At 60.1% G+C, this 15,315-nt stretch overlaps 1 protein-coding gene across 2 annotated transcripts in view; it reads right to left on the bottom strand.

The window, feature by feature from the left end:
• The window catches only part of CTIF (cap binding complex dependent translation initiation factor), a 283,841-nt gene that overhangs the window by 86,946 nt on the left and 181,580 nt on the right, over positions 1-15,315 (bottom strand). Inside the window, exons 8-9 of one of the 2 annotated variants that reach the window (XM_062201641.1) lie at positions 6,826-7,303; positions 4,224-4,523 (exon numbers count right to left, since the gene is read on the bottom strand). In XM_062201641.1, the coding sequence (XP_062057625.1) occupies positions 4,224-4,523; positions 6,826-7,303 (778 nt within the window). The remainder of the gene's footprint in view (positions 1-4,223; positions 4,524-6,825; positions 7,304-15,315) is intronic. The other variant, XM_062201640.1, reaches the window with a different exon arrangement.

Genomic DNA, 15,315 nt, shown 5'->3' with positions numbered 1-15,315 from the left:
CTATGTTTTCTGAGCTCTCCATGGGGTCGTAGGGGCACATGGCTGGGGATGACCGACCTAACTAAGACCAGGGTCTGAAATGCAACACCTCCGGGTGGGGCCCTTCTGACACTGATGAGAGACCACTTCAGTGTCTGACCGTGACACTGACATCCTCCAGCCCCTGGCTCACCAGAGTGTGGTCCCTGCACCCCCTGCCCTGCTGGGAGCTTGCTTGAAATGCAGAGCCCCCCCCCCCCCTTCCCCGCCCCACCACATCAGACTCTGCTTTGAAACGAAGTCCCCTGTGATTCACAGGCCCTTAGCAATTGAGGAACCACTGGTCTAGCGAACACTGTATGCGGAGCACGGAGCAGACATTTAGAAGAGTCCGGAATAAACACTAGAGAAAAGGCCACATCTAAGGCAAAAAGAAGAAAACAAAAAGAGTCAGTTTGGATGTAAGAACTGAAAACTATTTCGGAGTTGTGGGATTGGTGACTGGGTCCACTGGGACCCCAACTCCTCCAACATTGTCACGGCTCACGAGCGCAGTGCTTCTGGGGGCCCTGAAATCGCCAGGCTGCGTTAAAGGACCTTTGACCTCCTCCACCTCCACTTCTCACCCCATGGGGGCTGCACCCAGCTTGGCAGGAAGCCCTGGGTCCTCTGTCACAGGGGGGGGTCTATCGCATTTGGAAGGCCCCCCAGTCCTCCCAGGTGCCAGCGGCCACGGCGAAGCCCAGGCAGCAAGAGCAGTCGGCCAGGGAGGGCACCGTCCAAAGACAGCTGCCGGGAGCTGTGCTCATAGGCACTTCACACCCCGGCCCCTTTGCAGCCAGCACCACTAAGCCGGGTCTCAGAGCGTGTGCGTGCAGGTGGCGGCCAAACGAGGGGCGTCTCATAGGCCGCGGAAGTGAACCAGGGGCTGACTGGGGCCCCGGGAGCTCCGAGGGCCTTGGGTGGATGGAGTGGAGCATGAGTCTCAGGAAGAAGGGGAGGGCAGGGCTCTGCAGGCCAGGCCCAGGATCGGCTGCCAGGAAGAGATACAAACGGGGTTGGCCAGAAATGCCAGCCTGTGCCAAAGGCTTTCCCTGTGGGCTGCAAAGGAAAGCAGCCTCGCTGATCCTGCCCACTCCTTTCTCTCCTGGGACCTCCTGGCTTAGGGCGGTGAGTGGCCACGAGGTAGGTGGCCCTGAGAGCAGTGCTCTAGCCTGCCGCCCCCTTGGCTGCAGACAGGAGCCATGGGGCCTGGGGCAGGACTGGTGCCTTCCTCTGGGCCTCGTAATCAGAGCATCTGCAGGGCTTGGGAGCAGCCCCGTACCAGCCCCCCCAACCCCAGCCTGTGCTCCCACGGTGGCCAGAGGGACTGGGCCAGGGACTTGGAGGCCTGGTTGCCTAGACTGGGACCTATGGCTGCACCCTTCAGGGCCCTCCTCCCCAGCTCACAGGAAAGCCGGGGCTGCAGGCAGGGAAGGGGGTGAGTGACAGCCTACAGGGAACACCCATACTACTGCGGCCTGGCAAAGGGCCTGCTTCTGCTACAGGGGTGGGACGGGGGTTACAGCCATGTGGAGCCTCAGAATGGAGCCCTGTGTGCGCTAGGGGCTCTCTCCTTGCCCTGGCCCCTGTAGCTGTCCCCAGGCTAGCCTACGGCTCAGCTTCTAGAGCCTTCCACCTGTGATCGCTGAGGATCCTTCCGTGCCGGGCACTGTGCAGCCACCAGGACACAGCGGGGAAAAGAGCAGAGCGGTTCCTGCCCTCCCAGAGCCCAGGGGAGGGGACAGCGACAGCAGGTCCCCCAGTGTGTCACTTCACACTCATGCGGTCAGGGGGTGACGTTCTGTTCCCTCCTCACTGCCAGCGCCTGAAAGACAAAGCTGTGTCTGTTTCCTGTCCACAGCCTGTGGCCGCGGGCACACAGTGGACACTCAGTGAGCGCCAGCTGGGTGACTGAACGTTTGTGGCGACAGGTGCTGCGGGAGCTCAGAGTTGGGGTCACAGCAGGCGTCCTGGGGAGCAGGAGTATGCATCACCCTGGCAAAGGGGAGGAGGGAGGGGAAGTGAGCTCCAGACTAGGGTGGGTGAGTCTGTCCTTCCAGGGAGCAGTGGCAGGTTCAGCCTGGCTGGAGGGCAGGGGAGGGGACAGGGGGCATGATACAGCAGTGCCAGGTCTCTCCTGCCTGGGAGACAAGGTGGCATCTGCAAGGCTGGGCCTCTGGGGGCCGGCCCAAAGCCCAGATCACTCATGGCAGAGCTGTCACTGAGTATGGGCTGAGGAGGCCAAGTAGAACCCAGGCCTGCTTCACACGTGGGGTGAGTGCGAATGGAAGAGGCTCACACAGGCTCACTCGGGCCTCTCCCCAGGCCCCAGCTCAGCTGCAAGGTGCCCGGAGGCCGAGCTCCCACTGACGATGGAATCGGTCTAAGCCCCTGTCTCCCAGCTTTCACTGTGGAAACACCCTACTCCCGTGTTGGCCGCGTGGTGGCTCTCGGCACGCAGGCCCCACAGGAACCGATTAGCTGGGGAGTACGGCAAGGACATTACTCAGTTAAACACAGTCCAGCGAGTTCCCTTCCTGCGGGGACACTGCCACCTGTCCGGTGCCAGAGAGCTTTAGGGCTGGTGGGGAGGCGTGTAGGGGCCAAGCGGCTCAGGACTGAGCGCCGTGGGGTGCCTGCGGGCAAGGCTGCTCTTACCCCAGTGACTGGAAGAAGTGTCCCTGTGGCCTGCTGGCCTCTCTGACTGCCCCCCGCCCCAGGGGTCTGTCCACCACGGGGGCTGGCGGGGACCTGTGGAGCGGGCGGCTGTGGTCTAAAACTCTTGCCCCACCCTGGCCCTTCTCTGAAGAAACAATATCTCAAAGCCAAGGCCAAAGGCTGATGTCCCCGACTCCCCCGTGCCTGGAGGTACGTGGTGGACAGGCCTCTCCCTGCCCGTTACCATCCACTCTCCCAGGACATTCCGGCCCGCCAGGAGCATGCCCAATGTGCAAATCCCTCAGGTAATGCGGGAATTCGTCACCAGGGGAGCGTGCGCGATCCAGGAATGGGAACCCGATCAGGGCCTGGAGCTGGAGAGAAGCGGCTGGGGCGGGCCAGGCAGGCTCAAGTTGCAGTTCGGGAGAGGACTGGCAGGGCGGGGGTGGGGGTGGGGGGCAGCAGCAATTCCCTCCTGCTCTCAGGGAAGAGATGGCGGGCCATGAACCAGGTGGGCGAGACGAGGGCGGCCACGGGCCCTCGAGTGCACCTGCTTTCTGAGCGTCACTGTGGACGCAGCCACTGGACTCAGATGGTGACAGTCTGGATGATCCGCCCTACTATGGTTACCCTGGCTCAGAGAGACGCGCGGGCTAGGGAGTGCCTCCTGAACTCCATAATCCTACTTCCACAGCTCCCAGGGATCATTCGACTTTACCTGGACTGGCAACCCAATCTGTATCTTAACTGTTCTCACAAGTACGAAGGAGGAGGAGAGAGGGCTTCCCCCAGCCCAGAGTTTCCATGGACAGTCCCGGGCTTCCAGGAGCCACACCAGGCCTCTGCCACCTCTCCCTGTGGCCACCAGTCCACCTGCTGCCACCCACAGCAGAAGAGCAGGTATTCGTGAGACGAAAGGGTCCTGGGCTCAGTCCTAGGGTGCACAGCAACACCCGCTACACATACACAGGTGTGAAACCATGGCCGGCCAGCGAGCACACAGGAGCCCCTGACTCTCGGGGGTGAAGGGATACTGAAGAAGAAAGCACCAAGGAGCAAGGCAACCCTGGACCGCCCCGGACTCCCCGCGTGTCAGCAGCAGACCCTCCCCGCCCCTCCTCTGTGCCTTCGCTCAAATCCTTCTCAGTCCCAGCTACAACCACCTGCACAGTCACCGAGGTCCACGGGGCTGGGCTCGGAGGAGGAGGGGGAGGCGGCGGGTGGGGGGAGGAGGAAAGTCCACAGCAAGCTCACGGCGGCTCAGACGCGGGGAGGTCAAAGCTCGGAGCCAGATTCAGACCGAGAGCCAGCCCTCTTTTGCGTGAAAATAGAAAGAGGCTGGTTGAGCCAAAAGCCCCTATAAAATTATATTGGTCCACGGTAACCATGGAGCTCTCACACAAACACACACAAATCCGGCCGCTCAGCCCTTGCCCCCCGACGGACTGCCCTTCCCTCTTCTATAATTAATCGGGCGAGGGAGGAACTCGGGGCTGGGTCAGCTGTGGCCAGCCCCGCAGTCCCTTCTCCAGGCGCCGGCTTACCTGGAGCATGTTGAGCAGCAGGCTCCGGAACTTGGTCCCCTCCACCATGAACAGCGCCATCTTGTCGCAGAGCTTGGCGGCCGTGAAGGCGAAGCTGCGGTCGGACACGGCCTTCTGGTAGATGGTCCGCACGATCTCGCCCAGCATCTCCTCCGAGTTGGTGGAGTTCTGCGCCTCCTCCATGAAGGACGTGAGCTTGGCGTCCACGTCGCTGCTGTTGTTGCGCATGCTGTTCAGGATCTCGATCAGCTTGTCCATCTTGTTCTGCTGGGGGCTGGGCGTCTCCACCGCCACTTCATCCTGGGTGGGGGGCGGGGAGAGACAGAGCCAGTGTGAGTGGCACCGAGGCTTCGGCAGGGGGGTGGCTGCCACCTCCAGGGAGAAGGAGCCGGTCCTACCTTCTTGGCCTTGACGCCTGCTCTCTTCAGGGAGGCTCACCTGTACCCAAGACCCACACGCCTCAAGGCGCTTGGCTTTTACTGGCCCCTCGGACAAGCCAGGCAGACAATTCTCAAGAGTTGCAGTTCCCACCCAAGATCCTCTTTTGCACTAGTCCTTTCTGTTTGTCTACCTGTCCATCAAATGACTTGGTCTCCAAGTGATTTAACAAGGCTTATAAAAGATGAAATAATGGGGCTGCCCCAATCTTGGACTATGGCTTCCAAAACTGAGAGCAGAAACAAGCCCTGTCCTCTATCGGCTGGCATTTCAGTTAAGGTAATGACAAGCTGACGCACGCAGTAAGCCCAGGTTGAACTTGGGGTCCTCTCCCTTGCCCTCCAGCCCCCTCAGATCCATCCACTGCATCCAGACCAGCCGGAGCTCCGAGTTGGGCCAGTCAGACACAACTCCCCACCCACAAAGACGTCTGCTACTTTGCCTGCTTCTCAAAAGGACGAATGGAAGTTACTCTCCTTGATGGAAATCTCATTTAGGGCGACACTGGCTTCTACCTGGTCCCAGAGTTTACCCGTTTTTTTCTGAGAGAGGGCAGCCAGCAGGTGACCCAGTCCGAGCCTAAGACCATGTCCTTCTGGTCCAGAGTGCAGGAGGTCTCACCAGAGGAGAGTCCTTGAGGCTACAGGGGCATCGATCTGCCTCGTCTGTTCCTGCCCCCTGTGCCCCAGGGTGGGACTAGCAGTCTGTACATAGAACAACCACCCAGGGGGGGTCTTCATGCATCTTATCCCATTTTGTTTTCACAGACTCTCTGCAAGGTGGGTCATATGCCCATTGAACAGATGAGTAAACTAGGGCTCAGAGAGGCTGGGTGACTTGCCCAAGGTCGCTCGGCCACTGAAGGCAGAGCAAGGACTGAACCTGGTTTGCTGCCCTCCAGAGCCCTGGCTGTTTGCACGGTGCTGCTGGGCAGGGCTCCAGAGAACCTGGGGAGGGGTCCTTTCCTCTGGCCCTCTGCAGGGAAGCTCTTTCCACATTTGGGATATAGGGAAGCTTTCTGCTAGGACCTCACAGGGAGATGGGGCAGGCACGGGGACCCTGGGGGGTGGGGGTGGAGCACACCAGGAAGAGAAAGCAGGGGTCAGGTCAAGCTGCCACCTGCAGTGCCAGCATCCCATATGGGCGTTGGTTAGAGTCCCAGCTGCTCTACTTCCGATCCAGCTCACTGCTGATGGCCTGGGAAGGGCAGCAGAAGATGGCCCACGTGCTTGGGGCCCTGCCATCCATGTGGGAGACCCTGAAGAAGGTCTTGGCTCCCGGCTTTGGCCTGGCTCCACCCTGGCCTTTGCGGCCACTTGGGGAGTGAACCAGGGGCCAGATGATCTGTCTCCCTCTCTCTATCACTATGACTTTCAAATAAATAAATAAATCTAAAAATAAATTAAAAATACAAAGAGAAGGCAGCAGCAGCAGGGGCTGGAGGAGAAGCCCAGAGCAGGGAGGCTCTGCAGAAGTCATGGAAGGAAGACCCCGCTGGTCCTGCCCGCTGTGTGCATGGCATGGCAGGTGGGTCCCTCCCCAGGTGACCTTAGCCGCAAAGCGCTGGGGTGAGCACCGTGGACTTAATGCTGTGCGTGACAAACGCCCATTCCCTTTCTGCAGCCCTGGGACCTCTCCTGCCACCCCGGCTCCTGGCACTGCAGCCAGGCCTAGGGCAGGCTGCAGGAGAGGAAGGGGGGATGGCAGGCTGCAGCCACCTTTCCTACTCTGCCCAACTCACCTTCGCGCTCCCCCTGGCAGGGACCACAGGCTGGGCGGCACTCACCTCGGGGCAGGCAGCGGCCCTCTGATTTCACCACCAGGCCCCTGAGCTCCATCAGGGCAGCATCTGACCCCGAAACTGCTCCCCGTCTCCCTCCCATCACCCCCAGGCTTGGGCCTCTTCCTCCCCTCCTCTCTCCTGGGGCCTGGAACCAAGGGTGCACCTTGGGCCAGGCAGTGAGGAGCAGAATGTGCTGGGAGCATTCATGCACAGCTGGCCACGGCGCATGGCGTGTTGGGTCCATGCAGACCCTGAAGCCCCTGCTTAGTTCCATGCAGCCGGCCAGACCCTCTGACCCACGGGGTGGGCCCGAGCCCCTTGCCCCAGCGCCTACCTCTCGGCCGTCCTCCCCGCCGCGGGAGACAACAGAAACGTAATTACCGGTACCTTTTCCTTCAGCCTCCGCCTCAGCCTGTCTTTAGAAGACTGGAGCAGGGTGACTCTGGGCCGCTCCCCACCACGCTCAGCAAGAGCGCTGTCTTTCCGCCGGCTCTCGGCCTCTGGGCCCCCTGGCTGCTGGGCAGGCAGGCCCCCGGGGGCCGTGGGGGCCGTGCCGTCCGGGCTGCGGGGAGGTTCGGGGTCTCCCAGGGTGTCCTCAAGTCTGGGGCTCTCGATGGCCACGGTGTCTTTGGCATTGCGGTGGGTGCCCGCCTCCCCCTTGTCTCCTGGCGGGTGCTTCATGTTGCTGTGGTGCCAGCGCCGGTTCTGGCTGTAGCCGTGGTGCGTGGGCCTCCCTGAGGGGTGGGGCACCGAGCCCCCCTGGTAGGATTTCTGGTGGTCCCTGTTGTGTTTGGCGCTGCCAGGCTGGTGGTCACCGTGCTGCTGGGGCTTGTTCCCGCCTGGTGGTCTCTGCTGCCGTCTGCAACCCAAGGGGAAAGATAGACGGGGGTCACCAGCTGAGCCGGTCAGGGTCCCTGCATCCCAACACTAGGACAGGAAGTCATTGCCTTCTCCCCGTGTTCACGCTTCCAACAGACACTGACCCTTCTGTGAGCCACGCCCTGCCACAAGGCCTTGGGGATACGGCCAAGGGGAGCCAGGGAGACGACTTATGTCTTGTCACCCTTCACCTAAAAGCAATGCTCTATTCACTTATTAGCATATGCATGGATACACGGACACACGGAGCAAAATTGCAAACCTCCAGCAGAGTAGGCAGTGAGCACTCTTGCTCTGTCCAGGCACCAACACCACCCTTGGAGAGCAGCTGCTGCCAAGTGCATGAACCTTCCAGACCCACGCCAGGCATGGTCTAGCAGAGATACAGACCCAGAGCTGCTTCCCAGGACTGCCCTGTTAACAATCCGCTGCCCATGATGCTTTTTCCAAAAGTTGTGTCATAACTATTTCTGTTTGTTTTTCGCAGGTGACACTGTCAGCCCAAACCCACTAATTAAATATGCTACCTGAAGTTGTTATGGGTGGAAACACGTGTCCCCTTCCTCGACAACAAACACCATAGGCTGGAGCCCTGACTTCTGGTGCCTCAGCATGGTAGGAGCCAGGCTGATCTGAAGCCAGGAGCCAGGAGCCTCATCTGGGTCTCCCACGTGGGTGCAGGGGCACAAGCACTTAGGCCATCCTCTACTGCTTTCCCAGGCCATCAATAGACAGCAGGATTGGAAGAGGAGCAGCTGGGACACGAACTGGCACCCATATGGGATGCTGACACCACAGGTGGAGGCTTAGCCTACTATGCCACAGTGCTGGCCCCCAGAACTTACAATTATATCTGTGGCAATCTACCCAAAGGACATCAGCAAACGTGTGCACAAGGATTTAGGCACAAAGATCGTTGCAGCAAAACCGAATGTCAAGTAATTAGGGATGTGGCAAAAGAATGCCCTCTTGTTCCCGGAAGTATGGTGTCATCTTTTAAGTATTTATACACAGAGAACAATCTGGACAGATACACACTAAATGCTAATCGTGGTTATCTCTGGGAGATGAGATGTGGACTTTTCTTCTTTTTATTTGTGCTTTTCTATATGGAAGTGATTTTATTATTTTATTTTATTTTTTTCAGAGAGAGAGAGGGAGAGAGCTCCCATCGGTTGGTTCACTCCCCGGATGCCTTCAATGGCCAGTGCTGGGACTTGGTCAGAGCTGTCCTGACTGTCTCCTTCCCACTTCCACAGTCTCCTGCCAATGGCCTTTTTACAGAATGGCCAAGGTGCTTAGCAGTCTGCATTTATTTGAGTCATTTCAGACTCAGCATAAAAATCTCCCTGAAGGGCCGGGTGCACACAAAGGACACCGCTGACCAGGGAGCCCAGGGTGGCTCGTGCCTGTCTTGCAGGCTGCACCTGGCTGGGTTCTGAAGTCGTTCCCGGGCCCCTCCCCTCACCAGCAGGCCCACTAGCACCAGCCCCCAACGGCAGAGTAGGGCCACACTGGCAGACAGGGGCCATGAGGCAGGTTCCATCCAGGGCTTCAATCACCAGCCGGCCTCCTGCTTCCCAGCTCCAACCCCAGACGGCAAGGCCGGAAGGCGCAGCCCTCATTTGGAGTGCGAACGAGCCCACCGCTGGGAGAGCACACGGGCAGAAAACTCCCCAGGGCACCACGCGCCTGCTCCTTTTGGGGAATCCTCTCCTTTAATTTTTCAATGACTTGCAACTAATTGGCCCTTTCCCCTCCACTCTCTTTGTTCTCTGAATGTGAGCTATTTTGTCAGCACATGGAGGAATCTTGGAAACCCCCTGGCAGATAGCGCCTGATTCGCACAGCTCTCGTCATCCTTATTTAGAATTGTGGTGGTGCCTGCGGCTCCGGCTCAAGGAAGGCCCACGGAGCCCTTCCCAGCATCCGTCCTGACGCTGTCCGGCTTCCCCCTTGCCCTGTGCGGGGTTTCCCTCTCTCTGCCCAGCACCACTCCCCTCCCAAGAGGAGACGACTTCTGTCCGTCTGGAGCGGGGAGGAAGTTGTTTCTACATGGCTGGGGGTCAAGGGCTCGGGCAGAACTCAGGAGGTCTCGCCGAGCTCTCGCTCTTTGTTCCTGGAAGTTTAGCAGGACCTGGAATTCCACGTTGGCCTGAGTCAGAAGACCTCGGAGCCGGCCAGGCCTGGCCACACGGCAGAGACCATGAACGCACCAGGCCGCCGGGCGCTAGGGAGGGTCTCGGCTCACTCTGGCTGGTGCAGCTCCTCTGCATTCATGGAGAAGCTGGGGGCCCACCTTCAAGGGTGCCCTCCGGACAGGGCGGCGAGACTACTGGGGTCACAATGGCAAACGGCAGATGGGGTCAGCCGGGTGACCGTGGGAGGCCAGGAAGGCCCAGACACCATGGAGGCCAAGGGCACTGAGCCTCTCTCCCTGCTCCCCCCTCCTGCACGAGGCCTTGATTAGCTGTCAGGCGAGCGCTGGCTGGGACTGACTTCTGGGCGCAGGCAGGACAAGAGCCTTTCTTCCCTTTCCACAGGGAGGCCGGCGGAGGCTGCGTGAGGTGAAGTCGCACAGCGGAGGGCCTCCATGCCCAGCCTGTCCACTTTACCACGCCCACAGCGGCCCCTCCTGCCTCTCTGCCATTCACCTTGGGACCCAGCCCCTGGGGCTGAATCACCAGCACACCTTTTGCTGTAGCTGACTCCACTGGAGCAGGCCTTCGGCTGGGCCTCTCCGGACAGACAGTGGACCCCAGGCTTCTTCCCTCTGGCCACTCACAAATATTCACCAACAGTTGTGGGTGGAGCTGGCCCAAACTGGTTCCACATTCTGCTGTGTGTGCTGGCCCTGGGTTGCACAGAGGCGTCCACTCAGGGGCCAGCGGCTGCTCCTGGAGAAAGCTGTGGGCGCGGGTTTGGCGGGGCCGCGGATGGGCCGCTTCTGCTCCCGGCAGCAGGGCAGGGAGGCTGTGTTCAGCCTCCCACACAGGGGCGGAGAGCCAGGCTGGGAGATCCACTGGATACCCGGTTTGGCAGCATTGCGAGCAGAGGGGGCAAAGCCCACATCGCTGCTCGCTGACCGCCTGCTCCCAGCCCCGCCCCCGGGGAAGTCACAGGGCAGCGACTTCTGGAAAGAGAGTCCTACTCCACTTGTACTGCACCACCGGCTGGCAGTACCTGCCCTACGGAAGGAATGCTGGGTGGCTTTTTTTTTTTTTTTTTTAAGGCTGGAAATTGTCCATTTATGCTTTTCCCATCATTCATTTAGTTCATTCTTTCTCCTTTGGGTTCTGAAATCACACGTCTTGTTTTACTCCAAGACGCCTCTCTTTTGTTTTGTTTTGTTGTTTAAGTTCTCGGAGCAGCACAGCTGCATTTTGGGCGGTGGGTGCAGGGAGAAGAACTCGCAATTCTGTTTGAAAGAATGATTTTACCAGCAGCCCACACGGAGACAAACCTCCCTCTGTTCGTTTTTTATTTCACAATCGTTCCCAACTTGATATTCTGAGGCTGCTGCCTGATGATGGCTCCCTCGCTGTCCGCTGCTTTACCACATAATTTGTAGGTCCGCTTAGACGTTTCTGAGAGCAAAATTCCTAGGGCGAGTGGTTTCCAAGCTATGCACGGGCTCCTATTTCTTGACTGCAGGAAATGTGATGGCTGCATAGGACCAGGCAGGGCGGCTCCACTCCTGGCCACCTACACATACCCTGCAAGGGGTCCTTCCTTCCCACCCCGGCGCTGGGGGACAAATCAAGAGTGGAGGGGAGAGGCTCAGGAGCCCAGGGCTTCTCCACTGCTCAGGGGCTGCACGTGGGGCTTGCAAACAAAGGAGGCTCCACGCTGGCCACAGTTTATAGCACAATGCGGCAGTTCACAAGGAAAAGTACCTGGGGACCTTTGTCCTACTTACAGGTGCAATCAAGGGGGCCCACGACAATGCTTATGAACCCAGGGACAAGGGCACAGGAGCCTGGACTAGCTGAGCACCTGCTTCACACTGCAGGCAGCGCCAGATGACGGAGGCTGTACAGTGGGGGTCGGGCAGGCCCCCCACTCACAGTCTTGCCTGGTCTGGGTGACTTCACCTCTCTGTGCCTCTTTCCGGCTGAGCCAGTCCCCACCTTGTGGGTGGCTGTGAGGACGGTACGAGTGATGGCAATGACACTTTCACGGTTCAGAGGGGTGGCTTTGTTCCGCTCCAGCTGCCCAGCTAGTTGGTGGCACAGCTTGTACTGGCGCTGAGCTCCAAGTCCGTCTGCAGTGCGACGGGACTGTGTGTCACGGCCACTTGTCTGAGATCGCAGGGAGCCAGGGGGCGTTACTACAAAGCCCAGGCAGCTGAATCACCCCGTCAGTGCCAGGCTCGCCAAGCCCATCACCATCAGCGCCACCCTCGTGGCAGTCACAGTAGCATCACGCCAGCTGCTGCAGAGCCTGCCCTCTGTGCAGAGCCCTCACCAGCAGGCATGAGGAACACCCCCTCCCTGAGGTTCAGCCAAGCTGCAGGCTCTGCCCCTCCAACACAGTATGTGGCTCTTTTTTTTTTTTTTTTTTTGCTCGTGTTGTGGGTAGGAAACATTTCCAGCCTGAAGTCTCTGCCAGTCTGGGCAGAAGTTCACGGAAGACGTTCCGATTTTCATTGCAAGGACCAGCAGCTGGGAAACCAGACAGGGTCCTGGTGGAAGGGATGGTCCAGAGCAAGAATGGCCAGGCCTGGCCGGGCCTCTGCATCCTGTGTGTGGAGAAATGAAACCTCCTGGGCCACGAGACATAGGAATGAATGCTTGCATGCGTGAATGAATGAATGAGACTGGAGGTTAGTCAGAGGTGTCCTTGGGTCCAGCTCTGGAACACCGGGGTGGGGGGCGCTAGGTGGGGAGCTGTGCACGTGACCGGAGCCATCCGGCTGTCCCCCAGCTCTCGCCTCACCCCTCTTGCAGGCTCAGTGTGTGCAGGAGCCTGTGTCCCGGCTCCCAGCTCTCCACAGCCCTCGCACTGTTAGTCCAGAACTGCCCCCGTCACACCCCAACCTCTGCCCCCGACTGCCCGCCCGTACACTCCTCTTGCCGGCAGCCATTTCCTTCGGAGGAGACCGAATCTTCTGCACATCTCCCTTGGGGCCTGGCAGGGGCTGCAGCCACGCCTCTGAGGCCCAGGGCTGCTGCCCTCCTGGAGCCTAGGGTCTGTTTGGAGAGACAGATGCTAACCTGTTAGCTACAGGAAGCTTGCTGCATCAGCACCGGTTCCAGCAGCCCAGGGCCGTGTGCTACGCTGGAGGCCTGGAGGCAGGGCCAGCCCCGAAACGCGTGCTCAAAAACAACGGAGAGTTCCAAGGAAGCCATATCCAAGCATGAAACCGGACGTGAGCCCGTGGCAGCCCCAGGCCTCAGCCCTGTGCACAGGCTGCACACCATGAGGTGGGCCTTGTCCAGAGCAGGACAGGTATCACAGGACCAAAGAACAACAGGAACAGGGCTCACAGGCAGGACGCTCCTACAGTGTGCCCAGGACAGCGCTCCTTAACCCCGAGAGGCGGCGGCTGCCGCTCAGCCCATTTTACAGAGGGCTGCGAGGCACAGAGAGAGCAAGTCACTTACCCAAAGCCACACAGCTTACCAAAGGCAGATCTTGGCTTTGAACATGGGTAGTTTGGCTCCAGGATGGGTGCCCTCAGCTACCCTGTTTTCCCACATCAAGGTTTTAGGCCCGTTCCTGTGTCCTGAGGGCCCAGGGCCGCCTGTAGCCCCTTGCTGAGCTACCGAGACCCAGCTCTGGAGGACGGGATGGGAGCCGTGGGGCTGTCCCGTGTTGCTGCAAGGCGTGAGCATGGCCACAGTGTGCAGGAGCAAAGAGGGAGGCCAGGGTGGAGCCCACTGGGGCCGGGGCGCGTCTGGCAGTGATCTGGGGGGAGGGGTTGGATGCCAGCCCCGGCTCCACCATGTCTGGGGAAGACCGCAGAGGCCTTGGTGGCCCTCGGGTTCCCATCTGTGCTGGGAACAGTCCTCTCCCCACCCGTCGGCTGGGACCTGTGGCCTGAGGGTGGAGTTTGGGGCAGCCCCCGGCTTTATCACTGCCGCCTACCTCCATCCTGGGCAGCAGAGGTCGAAGCTGTCTTGGGGATGTTGGGGGTGTGTGTGGGCGGGGCACGGCTAGGAGCCTCTGACACAGCTGAGGCATTTCTGGGGCCTCCTCCTGCCTCCCCTTGCCTAGCACAAATTTTCTGGGTGGCTTTGGCAAACTGCCCAACACGCGGTGCCTCAGTGTTCCCGCCTGCAGAATGGGCGTCCCTAGGCGGCTTCCCACCTTCTCTGGGACCACGCCTGGCTTGCCAGGCTGCTCTGAGCTGTCCCCGCCCTGAAGCCCGAGAGCCATGGGGAACAAAGACACACTATAGACACAAAGTCTCATTTTGTTCCAGGGTGAATCAGGCATTCCAAGAATCCTCGGCCTCAGAGGGTCTGAGGCGGCTGTGATGTCATGGGAAGAGCATGTGGCTGCCCCAGGGGGCTGTCAGGCTCGCCAGGAACCTGGAGAGTGCTTCCAGGGAAGGCCTCGCCCTTCCGCTCCGCCGGGCCGGCCCTGCCGCTTCCAGGTTGGCCTGCGGACCCTCACTGCAGCCCGCAGGCGGATCCGGGCTTCCCCTGGGCTACAGTCAAGTTCACAGGATGGACTTTGGAGCCAGCTCCTCAGAGCTCAGGCCTGACCCTGCACTTGTCGCTGTGCTACTCTGGGGAAGCTCCTTAACCTCTCTGGCCTCAGCTGCTTCATCTGTGAACTGAGGGCAGAGGAAACCCACCTTGCGGGGCTCTGTGAGTCTCCAAGGAGTTAATGTAAGTGCCGAGTGAGCGCCTGCTGTCCTGACGTTACATGTGGGTTCTCCAAGCAAAACAGCTCGAGCCCTGCAGCTCACACAGGAAGTGACCAACTGCGCACCCACAGGACAGCAGGAGAACGAAGGCTGTTTCCAGTGTTGAGTCAAGGAGAAATCCCAGCATGTTCTAATTCTGGCCTCCTGTGGATAAGCTCTGGACACGGTTACCCACCAAGAAACTCCTCTCAACAAGCACCCCCCAACACTACCCTGAAGGGAGCTGCTGCTCAGGGGGTTCCCCCAAGTTGGGAGGTGCCGTTCTGTGACTTGCTTTACCCACAGCTAGAAGCCTGGCCACCGCGGTCCCCTACGGCTGGCCCTGGCGCCTGGCCAGTGGGCTGCCATTGGCTCTACGCCATGCTCTGGCTCGCAAGGAACTGGCTTCTGAGCAACCCCGGACTCTCTCCCTCATTGCCACCACGTCCACGCGTGGCGCGGCTCTCAGGACAGGGCAGGACAAAGGAAGCAGTCGGAGGACGCGACCCCCCCCAGAGCTGTTTCAAGCCCCAGGTGTGACAACCACAGAGCCTTCCTGAGACGGGCAGGTGATGAAAATGGCCCATGAGTGGAGGCTCGGAGATGTGGCTGGGCTCGCCCAGTGGAGGGACTTTCTCAGGGTAGGGGGTAGCCCACAGGCAGGGGGCTGCCTGGGAATGCAGTGAGCGTCCTGTCACTGGAGGTGTCCAATCACTGGCCAGCAGGGAGCCTTGGCCACTCCCTCCCCTTCCCCACCCATTCTGCAGGCAGTACCTGATCCCGGCGCCCTCCCCGGGGTCGTCATCTGGACGCAGTGACAGTGTGGGAATTGGACACACCTGGGCTCACAGCTGGCTCTGCTGGACAAGGGGCCCGACCTCTCTGCCTTACCGATGCAAGGGCTCTCCTGACAGCGACACGTGGTGCGGCGGAGGGTGAGGCGGAGCCTGGCCTGCCCTCGCTCCAGCCGTCCCAGGGAGCCAGGCTCTGCCTCCAGCAGCCCATGCTGCCCTCCATCTCTGGGGCCTCCTGCTGTGATCCCCACTTTCAGGGCTGGAGAAAAGGTGAGCTGGAAGGGGACCCGCAAACAGCACAGGTGCCCTGAGGCTTAGTAAGCGACACTGGATTTGTCATCA

The sequence above is a fragment of the Lepus europaeus genome, chromosome 9, assembly GCF_033115175.1.
Source record: "Lepus europaeus isolate LE1 chromosome 9, mLepTim1.pri, whole genome shotgun sequence".
Taxonomy (NCBI): Eukaryota; Metazoa; Chordata; class Mammalia; order Lagomorpha; family Leporidae; genus Lepus; species Lepus europaeus.
This window is presented reverse-complemented; position numbering and strand designations above follow the sequence as displayed.